Raw genomic sequence first — 27767 nt, 5'->3', positions numbered from 1 at the left:
AAAAAAATATCCACAATATAAAAATAGTAGTCAACAATATAAAATTATTACTTTGAATTTTACTTAAAACATGCTATACCGAGGATCAAGTGATCGGTATGTTTCTGTACCGTACTGACAATATATATTGCGTCCCTTTGAGACATCTATCTCGACTTGACCGAAGCAGTCATTTCAGTACCAGAATCTGTGACAAACGACACTTTTTATTGGTCATTCAAATTCTTGCAGTTGTTTATCAGAAAACGTCATCATTGTCTGAGTAGAAAACTGATGAAACTGGGTTGCAGCAAATATCGTCCGGTCCTTTTTCAAACAAAATAGTTCAAGACTTTTTGATAAATAATCTGTATTAACTTCACTAAAAATACATGTTGGTCTTGAAGTATAGATTCTAAGTGCTGACGTTATTTATCATTTTAATTACGTTTTAGTATTCTCTTTTTTGTCTTTGTATATTTTTATCCTTTACTGTTCATTCCATTATAGGCTCATCTTTCCTTAATTGAAATGAGGGATTTTGTCATCACTCGGCGCTCGTCATCGAAAGTCGTTGTTGTTGTCCCTCCGGTGCAAACTATTCCAAATATCTTCTCCTCTGAAACTTCTGAACCAATTTCAACCAAACATACGCTGAATGATCCCTAGAGCATCTTGTATGAAGCTCATATATTTTTTTTGGTATCTGTTTCGATTAACAAAAACATGGCCGTCATTGATAAAAAAGAACATAAGTGTAAAAAATAAAGCACTTAGAGCAAATCTGACATTGGGGTAAACGTGCTACTTATAAACTACCTACCCTGAATTTTCAGACGGAAGACGATAAAATTTTGGGTTATTGCCCCTCAATTTATAGTTTAAATGAAATTTTGCAGTTTTTTTGTATTATCTAAATGTTCAAAACAGTTCGATATTTTTTGTTATTTTATAATTTTAAAGAGAGGAAAAAAATGTAAGTTGAACGCAATAACTTTTTAAACAAGTGAATTTTGCGGAGATATAATTCATTACCATGATTATATGGTGCACATGTGAAACATGTTTCGTGCATTCGTAACGCGCCACTTGCCGATATGGTACCATATTACTGACTTCTAATTTTGAATGCAACGAAAAGATATTTATATCACCCTCAGCATCTGATACTAGTAAGTGGTATATTATACCTTAACCGATATACATTTTATCTCAACGTCATGTGATTTTTCTCACGATTTCAAAGACGTAAATATGTTTTCTCATACCTGCAGCGTCAGTTAGAGTTGATGGTTCAGGATGATATGGTAACGAATAGTGACAAAGGGGCAAAGAAGCGAGGAAAAGTTAGCATTTTTCAAGGAAGTTCTTAAACAATTAATTGTCTGTAAATTAATTACTTGTATAGGGGAAATAATTAAGGATGTGACAAACATTTATTCAGCTTTTTAGCGGTAATGTAGTTTACAAAACATTCCCATATTACTAGGTGATATTGTGTGAGTCAAGTTAGGACGATATCATTTCCTTTGCAAGAACAAAGTCAGCTTTCCGTTCAAATTGCGTAACATAATTCGTTACATTTCCATTAAGCACAAGGAAATGTCCAACCTATTCATTATAGAATGACAATTTATCGAATACAAGATAAGCGGTATCAGTCGTAATTACTATTAATCTATAGTTCGTAATTTGTATTATAAAACACATATCAGAAGTGAAGTAATCTGAAGAAAAAGACTGATCTATGGTAAGTTTGTTTTCCTTATATAACAAGTTAACATAAAAAATATTACTCATAGAAATAAATAACCTATTCTATTCCCCCTTTGCCCAAAGAGAGGGTATTATAGTTAGATAGACCACTGACAAATTAAAGATATTTAATTGGTTTTAGGTTCATACCTTAATTCAGACGGTTACATATCGTGAAACGTATTTTTCACTTTCATTGAACCATAAAAGCAAAGTTAAAGTTTTGTCCAAAGACTACAAAAAGATTCAAATATCAGAGATTTTTTTTTCTTCTTAAAAAAACCCACATGCTTCAGTTCTACTCGAAAAGCCTGTAACATGTAGGTTTCACTATTTCCCGTTTGAATACGCAGTTCTCTACATGTGCGTTGGTTGCCAATGGAACAACTAACCTTTTAAGCAACCTACAAAAGATCCGAATGAGTCTTCTGAACGCATAACAAAATTGGGGAACTCGATTTTACAACAGAACCAGCACAACCCTTTCAAATACGAATAAGACATTTGGTATGACATGTTTGATGGAAGAACTCCTATATATCAATTCATTTGTGAGAAAACCCCTTATAGTTATGTTCAAGTTGCAGAATAAGTGCTCATTGAGATTATCTAAAAAATCAATACACCGTGCAAGTATCAGTCAATATAAAAACATCTAGATCTCTTTGGAGTATATTTCTAATGCTTCCACATTTAGTACTCAAGACATTACTTATCTAAGGACTAAGTTATAAATTAACGATTTGATAAATAGCTAGTAAATAGTATCTTTATGATATTTTAAAGTTTATAGGATATGTGATTTTAAGAACGTAATCGTCTCCCTGTTTACACGTGAAGTAACAGTAGACGATCGTTCCCTTATATTTGATGCGTTTCACTCAGTTTTAGTTTGTAACCCGGATTTGTTTTCCTATCGATTCATGAATTTCGAACAGCGGTGTCTCATTTTTTTTATACTTATCCATTCGTTTGAACTGTTTAACTTATTGTTTTGCTATTTAGCTCTTGATTTTGCCATTTGATTAAGGACATTAAGTTTTGAATTTTCCTAGGGGTTCAGTATTTTTGTGATTTTACTTTTTTCTAATAATTTTTACTTTTTTTACCACCGATATATATGATGTTTTAATATTTTTTGTAATAAAAGCATTATAAATACATGTATATGTTTATATTTTTTATATGTATTTATACACACAGTCCTCGGTTATGATTTTAACAATTTAAAAATGTATTTTTCCCATTTCATGTTCATTGCTTTTCTTCTATTTTGAAATAATTAGTTCAATACTATTTGAAATGTTTTAACGTTACAAAGCAGACACGTGGTAGAATCACGATGTTATCAAGATATTGAAAAGTAAATTTCTTATGGTTTATTATGGTGTTATCTTCTTGGTTTTGGTATTTTGTTCTGGAAAAGGTTCTCGTGTGGTAGTGGTTTTTGAACAGCGGTAAACTACTGTTGCCTTTATTTAGTAACACATGTAAAGGAATGGTTCGTCCTGAATACAGTGTATAGGGTTTATTTCTAGGCAATTTAAATAATACTCAAAGCAGTAAATTAGATAACAATTTACCGGAAAAAAAACCTTCATTAAATGGTGTCTTAAACCAGGTTAACGAAGCCATCAAGTCGCAACATAGCTTACATGTAGTGATTAACATGCTTCGCAAAACAGACAAGCAACCCGACTTCACCCGTTTTATTCATAATGTGCATTATAGTGCACACAGACAGGCAAAAACGTCTTCAGGTGACTTATTCATATTCAAATTATGATATTTCATTGATATACGTTTCAAAATGGTCAAAACAAACACATAACAATGCAAACGTCAAATATATTGAGAAACTCAAATGTCATTCTTGCTCAATGTATAATACTAAATAGAATAAAGCAAATAGAAATGAAATATTATCAAGCACATACATTTACAGCCTGAAATCATTTCTATATAAAAAAAAAATTGCCTGTACCAAGTCAGGAATAGTAAAGTTGTTATCTATTCGTTTTATGTGTTTGAGCTTTAGAATTTGATTTTGCCTTGATTAAGTACTTTTGTTTTCAATTTTACCTCGGAATTCGGTAATTTTGTTACTTTACTTTTCACAACAAATAAGAGGAATAATCCATACCTTTCACAAACAAATGTTTGTTACTCATTTATAACGAAAACCTACTGTTTAAGGTAGTGACACATAATCTAGAGACAAGGAACACAGTGATTTAAAAACTAATATACACTAGAATTAATTACAGTTTTATTTTCGATTTATGAGTTTGCCTGTTTCTTTGGTATCTTTCGCTCCTCATTTCTTTTGAGATGAACTAATAAGAAAAAACTAAATTATGCATTTTCTAATGTATAAAATGGAAGATGACATGTCTAATACTGTATTCAATCAACACTGAGTTTGTGAGTTCGAACCCCGCTGGTTTACTCTACTCAAATCTTAATTGACTAGGACTATCAGTTTTCCTATCGAAGGTCGCTAGTTTTCCCCGGACAATCGGTCTCCTTTCACCAATAGAGATAGCCAAGAAGTGGCGCCTAAAAGATAGCATTAAAACACCAACAATCAATCAATCATTATATATAGAGAAAATGATCTGTGAGCAAAACAAACAAACATAATAGGTAAAAATGTTAAAAAAAATAGGGGTACACCTATCAACATTAATGTATGATCTTAATCACTGTAAAAAACAAACAAATATATGTCATAAAAGAAAACAAAAAGTCATATCGCCGAAACAAAAACGAATGATGAGAATTTAAAAATTTAATTTAGCACAATAACACAATGACGCGATGTATTAGTACCAGAGTTGCTTGAAATTTAGTTTTAAAAATATGAAAAAAAGTAGTAGAATATATATACCACTATTTAAAAAATGTCATATTTCAAGCGACCGTGATAAGTACCGAGCATAGTCAAAATAATATTTACAAAATTAGACTGAACAGAAAGGTAATAATAAACAAAGACAATAAAAGAATGATATAACACGTAGTTAATATGATAAACAAAGTCAGTACCTAAAATCTATACTTTAAGACCATCGTGCGTTATTTTTCATGTTGATAAGGAATATTTTGTTCATCAACTTTCTGCTCAGATACTGGTGACGTTTAATAAAGTCTGAATAGCAGCTGCAAGCTCTTGAATGCCGAATGAGTGAAGAAATGTACACCCCTATGCATGGGAGCTTGAATTTTTGCTACTACGGTGGGGGAAACGGATGATTTTAAAAAAAATACTCTCGTTGGTCATAGATTCTGGTACTGACATAACCGCCTATGTCAAATTCTCAAATACAAAAAATGTAGAAGAAACAGGAGGACGTATTTGTTGTTTCTTTAATTTCTTGTTCTGGAGGAAATTAATAGAACCCGATCAGAAAAGTTTGTATTGTTAATGGAAAGATAGTTATCAAAAGTACCAGGATTATAATTTTATACGCCAGACGCGCGTTTCGTCTACATAAGATTCATCAGTGACGCTCAGATCAATATAGTTAAAAAGCCAAAACAAATACAAAGTTGAAGAGCATTGAGGACCAATAATTCCAAAAAGTTGTGCCAAGTACGGCTAAGGTAATCTACTCCTGGGGTAAGAAAATCCTTAGTTTTTCGAAAAATTCAAAGTTTTGTAAACAGAAAATTTATAAAAATGACCATATAATTGATATTCATGTCAACACCGAAGTGCTGACTACTGGGCTGGTGATACCCTCGGGAAAAGAACGTCATCACTTTATCTAAATTTAAAATTAAATCATCTGGCTTCTTTGATATTCTTGTTTTTGAAAAGTTTCGTAAGGAACTCCGACTCGTATGAAAATAAGATTTATGTTGGACAGCATTTGGAATTATTTCTTTTAGATGATTTTTCGATTTCACATAGAGAATGGTGGTACAAGTATACAGGGTTGAACAATCCGTTGTCAAACTCTATCACTAACAATATTTAAGGTAGCACAATACAAAGTTTTTTTTTATTTCCAATCTCCAACCTTTAAAATGCTGTTACTTTCTTTATACTGCATATAAATTAATAAAAGAGGGATATATAGATAGATAATAAAAGATTAATCTTTAGGTTGGTATTTTTGTTATGCAATCATTATGTAATCAATTAAAATGCAACAAATGAAAGTGAAAGTGGAAATTTATTGAAAAATTTTGTAGACACTGTTAACATAATAAATGATTAAATAATTGTTGTATAATACTAACATTGCATTATTTTGAAAGAGTAATCTGCTAGCTATCCATAAATACCATTTTTATAAATTTTCAAGCATTATAAAGAAAGTAACAAAATTTCAAAGATGGGGGGTTGGAGGTATTAAATATTTGTAGTGTGCTAACTTAACAGAGAATGACGTATTATATTAGGTGGCGTCTTAAAGTGAGTGAATACAAAAACTCCGTGAAATCAATTGTCGAAAACTTGTCATAGAAATAAAAAGATGTGGTATGAGTGCCAAAGAGACAAATCTCTATCCAGGTAACAATTTGCCAAAAAAATCAATTATAGGTGAAAGTACGAACTTCAACACGGAGCTAAATTCCAAGCTATAAAGGGTAGCAAAATTGTAAAACAATTCAAACAAGCTATTTGTGATAATTGATTAAAAATATGTAGGTTTTGTAATTATTTTTGTATTTCAGTACGACATAGATTCATAGTCGAAAATAAAAATTACTTGTTTTCACTGTTTGTTCTAAATAAATATAAATCATCTGTTATGTTTGCAAAACCCTCGCATTCAAATAACTTGACGTATGCAATTCTAAATACGGAACAGAACTTTGAATGTCTTATATTTAATTGGATAATCTATTTCATCTACGTTATTATAAACATAATTTGTATCGGTTTTTACAGCGTTTCTAGTTTTTAATAGTGAAGGTTCGGTGTGTTCTATACTGTTGTTTGTGTTTTGGTCGTTTTTCTTAGTTGTTTTTGCCATGACATGGCAGACGAACTACTATTGTAATTGACAGTTTGTTCTCGGCTTTTTTTTTTAATGTTTCGAATATCCTAAGGAATGTGTCGCCTCCTTTTTTTTTTGATAGTGTAGCTGTTTCCAAACGTAGGTTAAATTATCGATTTTATAAGAAAAATGAATGACAAGATAAACAAATATTTTCTTAACAATTTCATTAGATAAGTATAAACCCCGTCTCGATCCTCTACACAACTAGACATGAAATGGTTTTCCTTTGCACACACGTCATATTACGATAACATAATATGTGTCACACGGTGATATATTATGCACAGAGAATATTTACACATCGGGAAAGTGAAACAAAGTAAATATAACGTCGTAGAAAATTTAATTCCTACTAGCAACAAATATTATAAATTAATGATTGCATATATGGATGGACACACGCACAAGAAACGACGACCAAAAAATAATGCCTAGCCTGCAATCCAAATTCTATCACAAAATCATAATAAAGAAGAAAAAAGGTCAGTAAAATATACATGTAAGTGAAAAACCTAACTATCTGGATAGCTCTTTATTTAATAAGTTACAGTGATAAGTGCAAAAAAAAACCATTCTTATCGAATCAAACAAGAAATTAAAATCATAAAGATGTTTTCTTACAAAAATGAGAGGTGTGCGCAAGGATGTCCTATATTTACACTTCTCTACACCACAACTCCCTCTTCCACCCCTAATTCCCAACGATAATCTGCCAATTCTTTACCTAATCTTATCCCTATTTTTACCATTCCTCTAAAACTCACGTTTCCTTATCCTGGCTCCCGCTTTCCTTATGATATATTTTGGAAGATGTGGTGTGAGTGCCAATTAGAAAACTCTCCATCCAAATAACAATATTTGAAAGTTAACCATTTTAGGTCAAGGTACGGCTTTCAACACGAAGCCTTGGCTCACACCGAACAACAAGCTATAAAGGGCCTCAAAAAATACTAGTGTTTAACCATTCAAACGGGAAAACCAACGGTCTATCTATATGAAAAACGATAAACGAGTATAAATAACATAAACAAACGACTACTACTGTACATCAGATTCCATATTTATTAAAATATAAATAAAGGCAACAGTAGTATACCGCTGTTCAAAACTCGTAAATCTATGGACAAAAACAAAATCGGGGTAACAAACTAAAACTGAGAGAAACGCATGAAATATAAGAGGAGAACAACGACACTACAGTAAAATGTAACACACACAGAAATCGAAACGGACTATTAACATTAGACAAAAACCGATGAGAATAACAAATATAACATCAAAACCAAATGCATGAATTTGGGATAGAAAAGTACCGCGACACGTCTTATAGTAATGTGAATTCACACTCAAATATAAGAGAAAAAACAAACGACACAACGGAAACACAACGTTTAAATGTAACACACACAGAAACGAGTTTAACAATACATAAACACAATATGCTAACACATACTTAATAACATAGAATGTCATTTGATGAGTGAAATACCCTTCGTGTACGGATAAAATCTTCTGATATTTTATCAGGGTTAACACATAAAGCATTGAAATTGTTAACAATTGGGTCCCTTCATTTAACACACAACTTTATCTGAAAAAAAAATCATCATATATAAATAAAATTTATAAAAAAAAATTTGATAATATAAAAAGAAGTCTGAAGAAGCTTCACTTTAACTTTTGGTCAAGTACTTTTTGATACTCATTTATTTTTAATATATTCATGATATATATTTTTTATATATTTTATTTACATTATTTAGCATTATTTATTCTGGGTTGAACCCAGAGGTTATATTCACTTAGTGTTTTTTCTTGTGAAATTATGATGAAAATGTTTCACCTTTGTTACCCCATTGGAAATAAGCTTGTTTGCTTTCGTGGATAAATAGTTATCAACGGTACCAGGATTATGACTGAGTACGCCAGACGCGTGTTTCGTCTACATAAGACTCATCAGTGATCAAATTTGGGTTCAGGCATTAGTGGTATCTATGTAAAACGGTTTATTATTTTTACATAAATAAAGCCGTTAGTTTTCTCGTTTGAATTGTTTTTCATTGTCTTATCGGGGCCTTTTATAGCTGACTATGCGGTATGGGCTTTGTTCGTTGTTGAATGCCGTATACGGTGACCTATAGTTGTTAATGTCTGTGTCATTTTGGTCTCTTGTGGACAGTTGTCTCATTGGCAATCATACCACTTCTTCTTTTTTATTTTTTGTGTATTATGTATTGGTAGATATAGCCTTTATCTGAAGGAATATTATTTTTATTATTATTTGTAAAAATGTATATACATATAAGTAGGACAATTGTAGTTATAAATTTAATGAACATGGTTTAGTCTTTTTAATCTTTACTTTTCTATTACCTATTGTCATCTATATCCATTTTTTTTTTTACAATTTAAGACATTTGGTGTTTTTTTCTATTTTTTCTAACACCAGCATACCATGCGTAACAATCATAGTCCAAACGACATTGAATCAAATCTTTGACTAAAGTTTTCCTAGAATCTTATGATAAACATTTGACCTGTATAGGAACTTCAATCATGAAATTGTTTTTTGTTTTGATATTATTTTTAAAAAATTCTCCAGAAAGAGATTTATCAATATTTAGTTCCTAAGATTTCAAACAATACTGTGATGCAATTGTGTGTGATTATTAAAAGAAACATCAGAGTGTCGATTATAGATAACTTTAATACGTTTAGACCCAAAAAGAATAGTCCCTGTTTGCCCTTAATGAGGTGATAATTTATTATTGATCAGCCATTTTCTTCGAGATTCAAGTTCCGTACCCAGTTTCTGAGATATAACTTCTGTGCTCTTATAAGAGTTTAAGATACCCCCTATCTTCTGTTTCCTGTCTTCTTATTCCAATCTTCCATTAGTCGCCCTGTTCACCCCCTTAAAACTGAACTATCAACATGGCAAATTATTTTCAAATACTCTTATAAATAAAATGTACAAGATTTGTCACAACCATCTGCCAAATTGTGCTCCTGTAATCTGTGATATTAATATCTTACATTAAGATTAATTTTGTTCATAAATAATAAAACCTGAGCGGTGAGAGCGTCTTCAAGATACTCATTTATTTGAATTTTTCACAATTTATAAAATACTTTTCACAATTATCAACAATTACTGCACTAGCGATTTTTTTATCATTATTTTTTAAAAAAGAATGTATATGTCAATTATTTCATAATTATTACAGTATCAATTATAAAAACTTTCTTTTGAAATACAGTGTATTTGTTTCGGTAGGATATTTTCCAATCCTAGCCCCTACTGATAAGGAGCCTGTTTATTAAAGCACTCTTGGGACTGTTAAATGTACTATGATATTCTTATGACATATCTTTGTTCTTGGTGCGTTTAATATACAAGTCGGAAAAGACATAGGAATCGTCGTAGCTTTATGACACCTTTTGACACCATTGAAACCATTGGAGTGCCCTCTCCACACTAAGAGGTAGTACAGAAATAATCACATGCATAAACAGTCAAGAAATTCATCGCTTCGTGTTAAAAGTAACTTGACGTATGGGTATCCATAGCTCTATTGTTTGGGTATCAATAGCAAGTGTTTTCTTAATGGCTAAGTTCGGATGGATCTCGAGTTCTGACTAGAGTTTCATATGAACGGTAAATAATTTTGAAGAGTAAGGTCTCTAGATTACAGGAAGTACAAGGACCCTACTCTGAAGATGTTTACATTCAAAATGGATTGGATTGACGTCATAACATCCGGGATATCGAGTCGATCTCTAGGAACCCTGCCACAACACAGGGCTCCTCGAGTGTTAATGGCGGGAAAGCTATATGCAATCATAACAGGTGTTATATATGACCATGTCAGTCCCAACTACTCTATATATCCATCAGAACTTGGTAAATGAGATGCTTCATCAAATTTTAAGAAATTGCACCATGCTTATCATTGAAAATATTTAGACTTTTCGACATGGAGACTAGACAATTTTCCATCAAACTTTAGGTTTTAAGAAACAATAAAGTGAAAAGGACTTTTTAATTGATGTGCATTTTTTTTATGAGTATTAGATAATCTTTCTAAAGAATAGTTTATATCATGACGTTGGTATATAGTTATAACAAGTTTTTTTGTCTCATCCGTAGTTTTACTGAGTGTTGCTGGTAGGCTTGGAGTAAAAGTGTGACCTGCTTTCCGACTGATAAATGCTGCATAATTGCATCACAACTTGAATTATAGATACGTCATTATGTATTGGGTGGGAATAATAAAGGTTTCCATTTCTCAATTTTTCTCCATTCTCAATTTTCTTCTATAACGTAATGTGGAAAATACCATTTACAATCAGTTATACATTGGAGGGGGTTCAAGGATCTTCTATTGGGATATTTTACCAATTGGTTTTGATACATTATGCCTTCGCCAATGAAATATGTTTATTCATAAACATAGATCAGCTTAAAATTAAAAATAAAACAATAAAAAAACAGAACAACGGATAAATATTGTGTTCTGCAGCGCCAAACAGGTTAAAAAGATTTATATGTGAGATATGTTGCGAAGATAAGATACGATAAGATTTAATTCCGACTCGAACGTTCCATATATAGATATAAAAGGTTCTGTATAAACTGAATACATTGTTCAATCATTTGCAGTGTTAGTTATAGTTAATAGCACGCTCTTAACAATGTTGAAAATTCAATAAATCACTCCTGAAAATTGCTTTTTAAAGACATTTATATTCTTTTTTGTTTGTTTCAAAACATGCATTACTACTTGTGGTTAACACAATTGGAATCGACAAAATGACTCTTGACATGACACATTTTAGAACATTATATTAGTTCTGATTTTCATCTTCTATGATTAGTTCTGATTTTCATCTTGTATGATTAGTTCTGAAATTCGACCTTATATTTATATTTTGATTGCACAATCACACGACATGACTTGCATTTAACTGAACACAATTGTTTGTGCCGGCCAACTGTTTTGTTTCGACCTCTACCTGCGTATGAGTTTACGCGCGTCTTGTGTACTTTGTTAAAAGCCTGTTTTCAAAGATATTTCCCGAATTTGTGAGTCCACTATGTTGATGCTGATTGAACAAACAAAAGAATAAAGTTCACTAGTACAAATGCACTTTACTAATTTTGTTATGTCATTAAATAATTGTGTAATCAGCTGACAATGACCCTTATTATCAACGTCATGGGAAGGGTCAATAGTATACAGATAAACTACTTTATTTAAAATATATTTAAACATTATCTCTTCCTAAGAATAGAAAAAAATATCAGCATACTCGATTATACTTCTTTGGAATTAGAAAACTGTCTTATTATTGGTGTGGATATTGTGAAGGTAATACTAAAGCAGATTCAGTAATGATACTAGTAAGTTTGTAAGAAATTGTTAACACAAGACGCTGTTGTGTGATTGCTAATGAGATAATCTTCCGCTAGTGCCTAAATGAAGTATAAGTTAGCAAATTACCGCCTTCAATAATGAGTAGAACACATATCAAGCTATAAAAGGCCCCCAAATGACAAATGTTAAACAAATAACGGCCTATAACATGTGCAAAGGAATAAACGAAAAACAAATATGACATATAGCAATATACGTAAATGACATAATGGTTTCGGGCTACCAGCTCTTCCCCTAACTTCGAACAGTGGTTGGACACAACAACATAAGTCCAATTAAAATCAGTTGAAAAGATAACTCATCAGATCAATCAACAACACACAAGACATAACGTTCACATCTGAGAAAAACTGGCAGTTGTCTTTAGATTATAACACTATGTTGACAATTGAACCCATAGTTTTGACATTTTGATATAATGTCTGTGTATTCTGTTCACACATCGTTGTCAATTGCAATATAATGCAGTTTTATGCTTTTTTATCCGTTTTGAATTTTCCTGGGAGTAACCCGGAATTATTTTCTTTCAATCGATTTATGACTTTTGAACAGCGGTATGCTACTGTTGCCTTTATTGAACCATCATAGTCCAATTCAGAAAGTGAAGCGGAATAAATCATGCAAAACTAAAGGTTTGTTATACCAATTACAAATATAAATGAGCATTTGTAAGATGTGATAGTTTTCATGGATTTTATCCCAATAACGAATAAGCGGGAACAGATATATCTTTCGCCATCCTTTTTACGAGCATCAAAATATGGTACACGATCATTCACTTTTTCTTTTTACAAATATTACCTTTTTAGCAAAGTTTCTAATTGAACTAAATAAAATAACCATACAGCATGGATAACATTTTTCCAAACTAAAACAACTATTTTAAACAGTAATATTGAACGATATTTTTAAGAAAAAGTAGTATGAGCATGAAAATTTTTAAAAATAAAATGTTCGTTTACATTTTTATTCGATGAGCAATCTGCCTTTTGTAGTTTTAGAAAAGCAGTGTACATTTACTTTAAGACTTGATTTTTTTCTTTCGGATACTGCTGGTCATAATGTTTAACTATTCTGGACAGACAGTTTTATTTACCGATATTTGTCTTAAATATATATTTACTGACGTAGCATGATTTTTCTCGAAAAAGATTACCTTCATGATCCTATACTAGATCTTTCACGATCCAAACAACATTCTTGATCGCCGTTACGTATTCATTTACGATTTTTCTTGATATACCAAATGCCGGACGTGATAGCGGTGTATCAAGAAACTCAATGAAGGAAGTAAGTCAAAAAAGTAATATCGACGAATCGTCTTGCTCTGAAACTATCAGTTGTTTTAGATACAGATATTTGACAATTTATCTACGAAAACTAAGATAATGGAAATTAGTAACCCTGTCAACGTAAAAATTAGTGAGTACATTGTGTAAACATTAATAATCGACTGTTACTAAACTCTAGCTTAGCACGTTTGAAATCACAATCAATAATTTCATTTATAAAGATAACAACAAACAACAAACAAATAATGTCTCGTGACGAGACCTGACCGGTGATAATTTAAGGGAGATTGTATCTCATGTGTTAGGTAAGTTGATATTTATTGTTTCAGTAATTTTGTCCTACTTATATATTTCGAAATAATGCGGGGTTGTTCATGGAATTAATGAAGTATCCAGGTAAATGTTTAAAAAAAACTACGGTTTGCCTTCAGTGATAGTTAATGATTATTTTCGCTTTTTGATCCAGTGTTCAGAAACCAAATACTAAGTTTCTTGGTTAAAGATAAATTAGTGGACAGTACAGGGTGTGTGTTTCATTCACAATTTAAATCAGGACGATATTCAGAAAAATCTTCTTGTAATAAAGTTATTTCAACAACTGAACGTGTTGATAACGTGAACTGAATGATAATGACACTAATTTACTGTAGAATAAGACCCAATTCATAACAATATTGAAAAATTAACATGTTTTTGTAGAACTTTGCATCGAAGGGTACACTAAAATGAATAAATTTTGTATTTTAAAAGTAATAGATTGCAATTATCCAACAGAATTTTGTTTTTGACTATATTCCTCTATTAACTCTAAACACATATCAATGATCAAACACAATTTGCTAAAACCTTCAAAATTGTAGTTTTGAGCTACATAGAACTATCCAGTAATTTGAGTCAACGAAAAAATAAACCCTTCATATCAACTAACGATACGTTGTCATTTCGAATACATAAATAAAATAAGATAACACATTTCTTGTTAACACAACGTTCACATTTAGTGCTTAATGGTACTTGTTATTACTTTTTCTTCGCCTATTGTATTATGTTGTCATTTCAATGTTATATTTAACATTGCCATTAAAGTGCGAGGTTTGGCATGCCACAAAACCAGGTTCAACCTACCATTTTTCCTTTAAAAATGTCCTGTACCAAGTCAGGAATACGGCCATTGTTATATTATTGTTCGTTTCTGTGTGTGTTACATTTTAACGTTGCGTCGTTTGTTTATTCTTATTTTTGATTGTAAATTCACATTGCGTTAAGACGTGTCACGGTACTTGTCTATCCCAAATTCATGTATTTGGTTTTGATGTTATATTTGTTATTCTCGTGGGATTTTGTCTAATTCTTGGTCAGTTTCTGTGTGTGTTACATTTCAGTATTGTTTCGTTGTTCTCCTCTTATATTTAATGCGTTTCCCTCGGTTTTAGTTTGTTACCCCGATTTTGTTTTTTGTCCATGGATTTACGAGTTTTGAACAGCGGAATACTACTGTTGCCTTTATGTAATAATGGAGGAGCGATCTAAACTTATAAAATTTAGGATATATTGAAATTAACTAGCTATCCACCAGAGTGCAAAGTAGTCAAGGTTAAAATATAGACTACGATTTTTATTCTGAGACCATGAACTCAAATTCAATGTCATATAACGAGAGTATCAAATAAAAAAGGTCCGAGTCACTTACAGCATGTTGTTTTTAAAATAAGTTACACCAAAAGACGTCTTATGTAAAATAAACTTCAGTATATATTCCAGTAGTCACCGAATCACCGGATTAATATTTATTGGTAGATATCGCACCGATCAAATCAGAACATTCTTTTGGTATTTCTAACTGGTCACAAAATAACATGTTTGGGGACAACACTTTTCAAATAAAAAGATATCCATGTTAAAATTTTGGTTTGAAGTATCATTTTCAAAAGTTGTGTGCGCTTACGAAAAGGAGGTGTATGTTTAGGAATCGCATTATAAAAAAAAATCAGAAGGAATGCAGCAACGTTTTGCTCGGAAAAGGGAAAAAACATGGTTCAAATTATAGCCTTACGAGTTATCATTTGAAATATCATTCTTTTTTTTTATGGATATGTGATTGTTTAGCCAAGTATTTGATGTATTTTTTTTGTTTGTTTTCGAAGTTTATAAGGTCATTGCAACTTATGTAAATTGAGACCCATTTTAATGAGAGAGGAAGAAAAAAACGATTAAGTAAATTAATGTGAAATGAAAATAAATAAGTTTGGAATGTGTATGAGTTGTACTGCCCACAAAGATTAAATCTAGTTGATTAGGCATACTTTAAATTTATCAGGGACGAAACTGTCGAAATGTTTCCTCCTTTTATTAATATCCAAGCAGAATGAGCACTGTGGGAAAATTTATTTTATTGTAAGTAAAAGGATTTTTGGCAGTAAATTTAAGTTCTCTTGTTAATCTGATCCTCACGGTGGGACAATCCTTATCAATATCGTTGTATGAAACTGGTAAATTTCCATATCCACGGTCTATGTATTACATGTATTATGCAGTTCGTAATCAAATGTAGTCAAGGTCTACATGGTCATCTCATGATCATGGTAAATATTAGTTGCAATTGACTATTTACAATTAGAGTGACCAATCAGGAAACCGCGCATGATAGCATCATTGCATGTGAGGGGCCGCTTGGTCATTTACGATTACGTTTTGAAAGCAGCCAGACGCCATTTTGTGATTTCAAGAGAGAAAGCCAATTCTGATAACCCACTCTCCCACACCTTTGAAAATATTGTTGATATCATATGTATAGATATTGTAGTGTTTGTACTGACGGTTTTTATTCGCCACCTTTGCTATTTTTTTGTCATTTATTCATGTGTGTATTATTGCATGCATTGCATAATTGATTATATAATTCAAACTATTATGATATTATGGTACTTTGAATTAATTACCTTTATCGCAAATTGTTATTTGATTTACTGCAAATGAACTCAAACTCCTTGGAGATTAAGGTATGTTTTTTTATAAGACTGATACTTCTGGGTTTTTTTTCGGAGGTTGGGTTTGATCCTCTTTAGTTTACTCGACTGTATTGCTTATCCCTATGATTGGTATGAAAATTTAGATGAAAATTGACATGTCACCTGTTTTACTCGCGGGATCTATACACCATATTTATAAATTCTGAAGCTGGGTCGATATATCTCCGCTATAGTTGGGTATTTGAGGCAGAGGGTATCATCGGTTCAGTATAGTCGGTACTGTCCTTTCAGTATCATGATTCATCTATTACTTTCCTTAAATTTTCCGGATATACACCAGGAATTCATATATCGAATGCTTTCAAATTTAAGGCTTGGTGCGTTCTTAATGAAGGTTAATAAAGAACAGCAAATGTTAGAGAACTTAAATCCGGACGCACGTCTTAAATTTAATTTATTTACATGATACATCTGTACATGATATTTGTTCATAATCCCTTTGATTGACAATACATCAATCGAACACTACCTTTATATAGTAAAAATTATATTCTTTTGATTGAAGTTTCTTACCTCATAAATCTGCAAATGACTCAGCTAAACGTTAAATCAATATCTGAAAATGAAATTTCAATATTCATGTTACCTCCTTGGTTTATCTGTCATACAACACATTCCTTTGATTATCTTTTTTTTTATGTTCATTGTTAAAAAAAAAAGTTCATATCCGAACTAAGTGATTGTCTTATGTCATGTAATACCTGCTATTAGGTTACTCTGTTGAATTATTGTACGAATTGTCATTTAATATCTTAAAAGATATGTTGTTCCTTCTTTAAGGTTATTAGATATCTGGAGATATGTTGTACCTACTGTGTGGTTATCTTAAATATGGAAAGATGTTGTCCCTGATGTATGGTTATTGTAAATTTGGAAAGATGTTGTCCCTGATGTATGGTTATTATAAATTTGGAAAGATGTTGTCCCTGATGAATGGCTATTTTGAATATGATGTTGAAAGGAACTTTTTGAATTTTGGGTCCTCAATGATCTTTAACTTTGTACTTGTTTGGCTTAGGTAGCAATACACAGTTAGGAGTTTAGTTTCGCATTATGGCCGCATTATGGCCCCTGTGGATTTTTCAAATAGGAAAATTATTGTGCAATAAAATTCATTTTTAGACAGATGAGTGCTTATTTAGCCTTCAAATATGGTTTATAAGAGCATCAAGATTATTTTTTACATGTTTTATGGGCTGTATTCTGTTTGACAGTCCGTATTTTCATAGCTAGCCCGGCCATCGGTCCAGAAATTTATGTACTGTTTACAAACACTCTTTTTCTAGAGGGGGGATAGGAGGGGTCCTGATCCCGAAATCCCGGGCTTAAAAATACGAAATCCCGGGGTCCCGAATTTAAATAAAGTAAATCCCGACATCCCGAAATTCGAAAAAAAGAATTCCCGGATCCCGAGAGGGTCAATCCCGAAATCCCCAGCTTACAAACACCCGATCCCGGAGTACCGATAATGGTCCTATCCCCTCTCTTTCTACACGAAGTTTTTGACGCAATTTTACAAAAAAATGAGACGAAAGACATATGATTTTCATTGGATTTGCTGAATGATATATGTACACAGTTTCAGAAAAGGTATTACTTAAAGCAATTGAAATTCTACCTTTAGACAAATTTTGGGGAAATATGTGACATCTTCCCCCCCCCCCTTTTTGCAATATTTTATAACTAATAAATGCAGATTGTTGCCATGGATACACCAAAATGAAATAAAATTTTATCATTTTATTTACTGGAAATAAAATCTATGGAAGATTCTGATCACATACATATGCCCATATATGACACAAACAGTAAGCTTGATATTGCAAGAAAGCATTGAAAAGGGAATGGTAAAATTCATAAGGGCAAATTTTAGTGTTTTTTCCTAACTGTTTATTGCTACCTTAATAACTATTTTGATCTGAGCGTCACTGATGAGTCTTATGTAGACGAAACGCCCGTCTGGTGTAATGATTTATAATCCTGTTATCTTTGATAACTATTGTCCCTGATAATATGTTTTACCTACTGTTGGCTTATTTTACAATTGGAAAGATGTTGTCTCTGATGTATGGCTTTTTTAAATCTGTATATATGTTATATCTTCGCAGGGTTTGTTATGATATGGAGAAATGTATGTATATGTGTGTGTTTTGTTTTTGTTTATATCTTAAAAGATACTGTTCTTACTGTTTTGTCAATCTATCCCTGCATTTTGGTTATTTTAATTCAGTAAAGATTTTATAAGTCTTGTTTCGTTATTTCAATTCAGTAAAGGTTTTAAAAGTTTGGTTTGTTATTTTAATTCAGTAAAGATATTAAAAGTCTTGTTATGTTTATTAAGTCTCGAGAAATGTTGCACTTTATCTGCGGTTAGTTTTAATCTTAAGAGATGTATTTCCTGTTTTGTGATTATTTTAAAAATGTTGTGCATATTGTTTTTATCATTTTATATATTGAGAGATTGTTCGGGTGTTCTTATCCCAGACATAGATAACCTTAGTCGTATTTGGCACAACGTTTTATGAATTTTGGGTCTTCAATGTTCTTCAATTTGATACTTGTTTGGCTTTCTAACTTTTTTATCTGAGCGTCACTGATGAGTTGTATGTAGATGAAACGCGCGTTTGGCATAGCAAACTATAAGCCTGGTACCTTTGGTATATGTTTACACCACTGGGTTGATGCCACTGCTGGTGGACGTTTCGACTCTGATGGTATCACAAGGCCATTAGTCAGTCAGCCTTTCCGTGTTGACATGAATATCAATTGCATGGTCATTTTTATAAATTTACTGTTTGCAAAAGTGTAAATTATTCGAAATAATTAGCCAGGTATAGATTACTTAAGCCTTATTTCGATAAACTTTTCGGGAATTTCGGGTCTTCAATGCGCTTCAACTTTATTCTTGTTTGGCTTTCTAACATTTTGGTTATTCAAAATCATAGGGAGGCTATATACAATGTTTTATTTTTCCACATCTGCACCAATGCTGTACCTTAATGTTTGGTTATTTTTTATCTAGTGAGATATTGTAAGTAATGTTTGGTTATTTAAAGGATCAGGTGGTCTTCCCTGGAAATATCTTAATTTGTACTTTTTTGTAAAGGTTAGACCAAAGAAGCCTGAGCGATAACATCATTTAATTATACATACAGGTGTATTGAAAATGTTCTTTCTATCAACAATACGAACTTTTCTGATTTGGTCCAATAAAAACTCATTATCTGAAGATTAAACATCGCGTTTACAGCTTCTTCTGTCTCGTTTCTAGACATTTACCCCGAATCTACATGTATTTGACTACAATGATTATTTCACTTGATATTGGTTATCAATTCGTTTGATGTGTTTGAGCTTTTGATTTTGCCATTTAATAAAGTACTTTCCGTCCTGAAATTTCCTCAGAGTTTATGACAAACTAGATGATTTCAGTTTTGAAATTACTAGTTTTCCTCACCATAGCAGCGATTTCCAATATCATTCGTGTATAAATAGATATAGGAAGATGTGGTGTGAGTGCCAAGTATATATTTCTCAACTAATACGATCTTCATTTAGATTGCAGCTGCTACTCAGAGTTTGTAAAACGTTATATACCAGTGACTGGACAATACATTAATGAGTCAGTCTCTTAGGGAGAACTTCTCGTCAATTTTCTTAAAATTTCAATTTGAAGCTACCAAGAGCTATTAAGTGAATACTTAACATATAATACAGGATAGTCTTGAGTTATAGATTCTAGGTACTGACTCTGTAGAATTTTATCAACTTTACAGTTTTACCGCTATTTGTGTTTGTACTGTTATGTTCTATTTGATCTTATGATTCTTGGTGTGGTTCGGTATTTGTGAATCCAGCTTTTATTTTTTTATGTCTTTTCTTATGCGGATTGGTACAGCAATGCGATTCGGACACATGTTTTTTTTTTATAGTATTGTTTTATTTTGTATACCATCGTATTTATATTATACTATTATGTATGTTATCATGAAAGTGTATATGGCACCCAGATTTAACCAACTATTTCTTATGAAAATGCCTGTAGATTTTTCAAAATGTTTTTCTTTTATTTTGTCAAAAAATCTACAATGATCTTCGTATTAAAGATATGACTGCATAAAAAATAATTGAATTAAAATCCGAAAAATCAATTGTTTACTACATATATCACCATATCTGCAAAGTTTCTGCTTAAACTAAGTCAAAGTGACTTAAAGAACTATTTTAAACAGTTATGTTGAGCGATATTTTTAAGATAAAGTAGTTTATGCATTAAAAATTTGAAGAACTTTTAAAGTGATCATGTTTGTTTGCGTTTTCATTTCTCTGAATTGTCGATGAGCACTCTGGCTTTTGTATAGTTGTGTAAAAAGTAAAAAACGTTGTTCTTTTAAGTCTTGAATTTTCTTGGACACTGGTCATAATGCTGAACCATTTTGACAGTCAGTTTTATGATTCCAATATTTGTCATAATTAGACATTTTAATTGATATAATTTATTTACTGTCTTCTCAATAAGATTTCCATCACAATCCTGTACCAGATCTTTCACGATCATCTTTCTTGATATCCCAAATGACAGCCGTGTATAGGGTTGATTTTAATCTGCAAAAATATTATAAGTATTGTATTTTTATTTTAGATCTGGGAAGATGTGGTACCTGTTGATTACTGTTATAGCTTTATGTCATGGTTATCCTTATAATGACCATCATGAATTTTCATGCAAAGAAAACACAGAACATGCTAAAGTTGGACCTCAGGGATCGAAGTCTCCGTATGTTTTATCAATTGAGAAAGGAAATACTCATGTTTTATTAGGTGAGAACAACTACAGCAATTTATTTAACAAGATAGTTGATCTATTTTACTTGCCTTAATTTTTTTATAGTTATACATTCCAAGATTTACAATAAAAAAGAAATAATTATATTGAAATTGTATTACATGTATTTGAAACAAATCATTGTTACTTTCTTTGAGATAACATTTTTTCTTTGTAAATATTTCGGTTTCACGTGAAAAGAGAAGTCTGAAATGAATATTTCAGTCCAAAATGTGTAATTGTGATACAATCAGTGAACTTAAGCAGACAAATAGCGAATATAAAATTTATGATAATATTTTGTTTCAGTGACGATACATTCACTGACAGATCTTCCCTTTAAATGGTTTACTATACAATCCAGTTCGATGTCTAATTTACATTCCCACTTTACTTTTGTTGGTGATAGTGGAGCGCTGCATAAAAATTGCAAAGAGGTAAGTATATCATGACATTTCACTGTTCAATAACAAAGTTATGAAAAAGATAGATTATAATCGATTTTAAAGAAAACTTCAAAAAATGAATTAAAAAAAAAAATAGAAGAAAAAACGCGTCTACAGAAAAACTCAAAACTCAATTAATGTACAGCAACTGGTCTTAAAATAGATTTGTTTAACATGCAGTGACATCAATAAATGAATATGTCATCAATGTGTGTCACCTACTTTATCAGTAGAAAGATATTTTACCGAGTACAGGTTCAATATATAGGATACTGTATAGTTGCAATGGGAAAACTAGTGATTTCTAATTTATCATTCTTTCGGCTAAATACATACTGCACCCAACCTCCAAAGTTTCAGTTTTATCTGCCTAAAATTGACTTCATCACCTCTTTCAAATCCCAAAACTATACGTATCAGTATAACATGTATAACATATTATCAATTTAGGGTTTATACTAATGTAAGAATTTATAGTTTGAGTATGCTCACCATAATGTTATATGTGATCACATATTTTATACAGGAACAGACTTCATAAGTGTTGAGACGTGCTTGTTAATCGGTTCATGTCTGTCACGTTACTGTTTTCGTAAATTGCCTCGTTGAAGTATGTCTGTCAGTTGTTTCTATGTCTGGATCTTTTGTTGCCGTTTAACTCGGAGGAGGGGGGCTACTAGTACGATTCTTAATTGATAGGGTTGCCGCTGGAGTTCTGTTACCCCACATTTTTCATATAATTTAGATTAAAAAATACATATCTTTCCCGTAAAGGTAAATGTAACCTTTCCTCATATTGTTTTGGTTTCGTGTGGGTTGTAATCGAAGAGTGGAATACTAAGTTGGCAACCTTTTGTCAAAAGAGAAAAAATGCGGTTGAAAAAACACATCCAGATACATCCTTGTAAAGATAACAGATGGAGTCATGGGAGCTTTATTGACCTTATCATATATTTTTTTATAGTTTTTTCCGACCTTTTCAAATATTCTAAAGCTTGAAAAAGTGCCCTTTTTTAGCGGCGCCGTTCATTACCATTATACATGTATATAGGAAATGAACCCCACCCGAGCCGTTTAAACGTAATTGGTTTTTCTCATTGCTGTATGCCTATAATTGCTACAATGTTTAAGGGATATATTATATATTATCAAAGATTAATTTCAAACAAATTCTTTGTTTTATATATATATATAGCCTACGTGTAAAGTAACTATGATATGAAATCTTTAAAAGTTTTTTTCAAAAGTATCGTGACAAGATATCATATAAACTTTTTAAGATATTTTCTAAAATACAAAATATATATTTAAAAAAAATCGAAATGGAGCTCCAGCTCCACATAAACCTATCACTGTGTAACCTATGATCACCTATCAGCTCAGTCCTATCAATAGTCATGGACTTTCTATACTAGTATTAGTAAGCTATAGCAGAGACATATATACACATGTGTATATATGTCTCTGGCTATAGAAAGTCCCTGCAATATTTTTAAGATCTTTTTTAAAGCTTACTATGATTTGTTACTTAACTCATGCTATTCCGACTTATAGTTTCAATTTTAGATTATGGATTTTTTTTGTTAATTTCACCATAAGATCATCTAAGACTGAAGAAAGTTCTAAGATATTTCAAGGGTGTGTAACGTTACTGTGTAGCAAGATCTAGCAAGTCTTTAATATTTCAGATATAAAAAATATAACAGTGCAATCGTCGTTCCATTCCCCGGTCTTAATTTGCCCGCCCAAAGTGATTTTGCAAATCCGCTATTAATGTGGTTTGCTCGTTTGCTGGTAGTTTTTGCTTTAACTGGACGAAGAATGTTCCATATAAAACCTGAATTTAAGTTAACTCATCTATGGATCATATTTGGTTAGTAAAATCAGAGACTTTAATTTTTGGCTTTTTCCCTTATCCCCCCAATTAATTATTTATGTTTTATATATAAGCTATAAATCCTGATACACACCAAACAGGGTGAGAAAATTCTTACATGGTTTACCTTTTTACATAACTTTGAATTTTTCGAAAAACTAAGGATTTTCTTGTCCTAGGGATAGATTAAAGGTGCTGATCCAGGGGGGGGGGGGTTCTGCCGTTCTGGTGGTTGGAACCCCTCTTTTTTTTTTGACGATCAATGCATTTACCCCCCCCCCCCCCCTTCCCCCCTTTTAAAATGGCTGGATTACCTGAGATTTACTGAGTGTATTTGGCACAACGTTTTGAAATTTTGGATCCTCCATGCTCTTCAACTTTGTACTTGTTTGACTTAATAATTATTTTTGATCTGAGTGTCCGGGGCTGGCATATTAAATTATCATTCTGGTACCAAATACTAATTATATAATAGTGCTTGAAAAACTGGTCATTATTGTGATATATGGACTGCCCACAGGACAGTGGTATTGACTAAGATAGTGATAATAACTGAGCCGAAGGCGAGGTCATTATCGCTGTAGCAGTCAATACCACTGTCCTACGGGCAGTCTATGTATCACGATAATGACCAGTTTTTCAAGAACTATTATGTTTATTTCATTGAGAAACCATGTTTTGGAAAATTCTCATAAATTCAAAACGCCTAAAGCGAACTTAAGTAGTTGTACGATTTCTATAGCAAAGAGTGAAGACCAGTCGTAGTAATATTGCCATTTATTTTAGTGCAACTGTTCAGTATATAAATTCTTAATTAAGTTCTCTTTTATTTCACAATTAACGAAAAAATGTAATAAACAATTCAACAACTTAAATGTAATATTTAAAACAGGAACATGTTTTATAAAAGGTACATCTTTCTAAACAGAGAAACCATGCCCAACCGGTCATTAACAGAGAAACCACGCCCCAACAGTCATTATCAAACGGAAACCACGCCCCAACGGTCATTATGAGAGGTAAACCACGCCCCACTGGTCCATATCATGTAAAAGTTCATTAATGACTGGTTTTCTGGTCCGTATTGATCTGTTAATGACCGATGGAATTTATTACTGAAGATTAATGAATGTCATATGACCCCTTTTTATCCAATAAGATAATCTTATTCTCAACCGATATGAAATAACTTTTTTTAAAGCAACCGGAATCGGTCAATAACACACTGTCAGAAAGGTGCAATAGCAAGAAATCTTCAATTGAAAATAAATACAAATCTTTTAACCACTTTCAATGGGTCTTTTAAATTCTTTAAATTTTGTGGGTTCTAACCTTTGTATTTAGGAACTCCCCATTATTGGGTACTGTAAATTCAGAAATTATTAATATTTTGCATTTTAGACTGAAATGCAAATTCAAGTTTTGGCAATATAGAGAAGTCTTGTTTAAATCCTACAAAATAATGGGACTGATCTAGGACATGATGAGGATATTGTAGAGGGAGAAGTGACTTCTGCTTTTTTTAGATAAAAGGGAGAAGTGAAATTCATTACCGATATTTGGTGACACAGAAATAGGGCGTCCATCCGTCTGTCCAGTCTTGTTAGCTCTTTCACATGTGACATTCTTGCCAGATTTTTATGAAACTTTTATCATAAATTTCTTTTTGTTCTCTAATTTAAGTTTGCCTCAACAAAATGTTATCAAACTTACATTTATACACAATATTTATTACCACAAAACACTGATCAAGCTGAAATTTGGATGGAGTAACTTTAGTTTTCTAGAGTAATGTCCCTTTACAAATTGAAAACTTGCTGAACTTTTCGATTCCTTTCTCTAACTTAAGTTTGCCTAAACCAAATGTTTTGAATCTTATATATCAGATTTATTGAATGCTTATAACCACAAACACAAATCAAGATTGGATTTTGGTTGTGTAAGTTTTACCGTTATAGAGTTATGCGGCAGCCCTTTACAAATAGAAAAATTGCAGAATTTTTATACGACCGCAAATTTTGAAAAAATTTCGTCGTATATTGCTATCACGTTGGCGTCGTCGTCGTCGTCGTCGTCGTCGTCGTCGTCGTCGTCGTCGTCGTCGTCGTCGTCGTCCGAATACTTTTAGTTTTCGCACTCTAACTTTAGTAAAAGTGAATAGAAACTTATGAAATTTCAACACAAGGTTAATGACCATAAAAGGAAGGCTGGTATTGATTTTGGGAGTTTTGGTCCCAATATTTTAGGAATTAGGGGCCAAAAAGGGCCCAAATAAGCATTTTCTTGGTTTTCGCACTATAACTTTAGTTTAAGTTAATAGAAATCTATGAAATTTTGACACAAGGTTTATGACCACAAAAGAAAGGTTGGGATTGATTTTGGGAGTTTTGGTTTCAACAGTTTAGGAATTAGGGGCCAAAAAAGGGCCCAAATAAGCATTATTCTTGGTTTTCGCACAATAACTTTAGTTAAAGTAAATAGAAATCAATGAAATTTAAACACAATGTTTATGACCACAAAAGGAAGGTTGGTATTGATTTTGGGAGTTTCGGTCCCAACAGTTTAGGAATTAGGGGCCAAAAAGGGACCCAAATAAGCATTTTTCTTGGTTTTAGCACCATAGCGTTAGTATAAGTAAATAGAAATCTATGAAATTTAAACACAAGGTTTATGACTATTAAAGGAAGGTTGGTATTGATTTTGGGAGTTTTGGTCCCAACAGTTAAGGAAAAAGGGGCCCAAAGGGTCCAAAATTAAACTTTGTTTGATTTCATCAAAATTGAATAATTGGGGTTCTTTAAAATGCCGAATCTAACTGTGTATGTAGATTCTTAATTTTTGGTCCCGTTTTCAAATTGGTCTACATTAAGGTCCAAAGGGTCCAAAATTAAACTTAGTTTGATTTTAATAAAAAATGAAACCTTGGGGTTCTTTGATATGCTGAATCTAAAAATGTACTTAGATTTTTGATTATTGGCCCAGTTTTCAAGTTGGCCCAAATCGGGGTCCGAAATTAAACATTGTTTGATTTCATCAAAAAATGAATAATTGGGGTTCTTTGATATGCCAAATCTAACTGTTTATGTAGATTCTTAATTTTTGGTCCAGTTTTAAAATTGGTCTGAATTAAAGTGCAAAGGGTCCAAAATTAAACTAAGTTTGATTTTAACAAAAATCAAATTCTTGTGCCTCTTTGATATGCTGAATCTAAACATGTACTTAGATTTTTGATTATGGGCCCAGTTTTCAAGTTGGTCCATATCAGGATCTAAAATTATTATATTAAGTATTGTGCAATAGCAAGTCTTTTCAATTGCACAGTATTGTGCAATGGCAAGAAATATCTAATTTCACAATATTGTGAAATAGCAAATTTTTTTTTAATTAAGAGTTATCTTTCTTTGTCCAGTAAAGTAAGCAAGAAATATCTGCAAGAATTTTTTTTAATTGGAGTTATCTTTCTTTGTTCAGAATCAACTTAAATCTTTGTTATATACAATATACAATGTATATTCACTTTTTACTACCAACTGATAAATTTAAATAATCTTTACCATTCAGTGATAACAAGCAGTTTTTTTACATCTTAATATTTTATGATGTATTTAAATGAGTAGTAATTGTTGCAAACTCCATTAGAATATTTTAATTGGAATTAGTTTTGGAATAAGGGAAAGGGGGATGTGATTAAAAAATTGGGTTCAATTTTTCTCATTTGAAATTTCATAAATAAAAAGAAAATTTCTTCAAACATTTTTTTGAGAGGATTAATATTCAACAGCATAGTGAATTGTTCTAAGAGAAAATAAAAATTTTAAGTTCATTTGAATACATTCATTCTGTGTCAGAAACCTATGCTGTGTCAACTATTTAATCACAATCCAAATTTAGAGCGGAATCCAGCTTGAATGTTGTGTCCATACTTGCCCCAACTGTTCAGGGTTCAACCTCTGCGGTCGTATAAAGCTACGCCCTGCGGAGCATCTGGTTTATTTTTGTTCTTTACTCAACTTAATGTTATATACCTATACACAATTCGTGTAACCACAAAACAAAGATCAAGTACAAATTTTGGTAGTGTAAATTTTACCATTCTTGAGTTATGTCCCTTT

General features: G+C 31.8%; 1 protein-coding gene across 2 annotated transcripts in view; it reads left to right on the top strand.

Moving 5' to 3' along the window:
• Nucleotides 1–7016: 7016 nt before the first annotated feature.
• LOC134687012 (uncharacterized) overlaps nt 7017–27767 on the top strand; it is a 67982-nt gene continuing 47231 nt past the window's right edge. The window contains exons 1-3 of one of the 2 annotated variants that reach the window (XM_063546922.1): nt 7017–7231; nt 21151–21329; nt 21643–21770. In XM_063546922.1, the coding sequence (XP_063402992.1) occupies nt 21161–21329; nt 21643–21770 (297 nt within the window). In that variant the 5' untranslated portion in view covers nt 7017–7231; nt 21151–21160. Of the gene's footprint in view, nt 7232–13707; nt 13785–21150; nt 21330–21642; nt 21771–27767 lie in introns of those variants that run through there. The other variant, XM_063546923.1, reaches the window with a different exon arrangement.

This window comes from Mytilus trossulus, chromosome 10 (genome assembly GCF_036588685.1).
Source record: "Mytilus trossulus isolate FHL-02 chromosome 10, PNRI_Mtr1.1.1.hap1, whole genome shotgun sequence".
In the NCBI taxonomy this organism is placed as follows: domain Eukaryota; kingdom Metazoa; phylum Mollusca; class Bivalvia; order Mytilida; family Mytilidae; genus Mytilus; species Mytilus trossulus.
The sequence above is the reverse complement of the archived record's forward strand: the minus strand, read 5'-3'. Positions and strand labels throughout refer to the sequence as shown.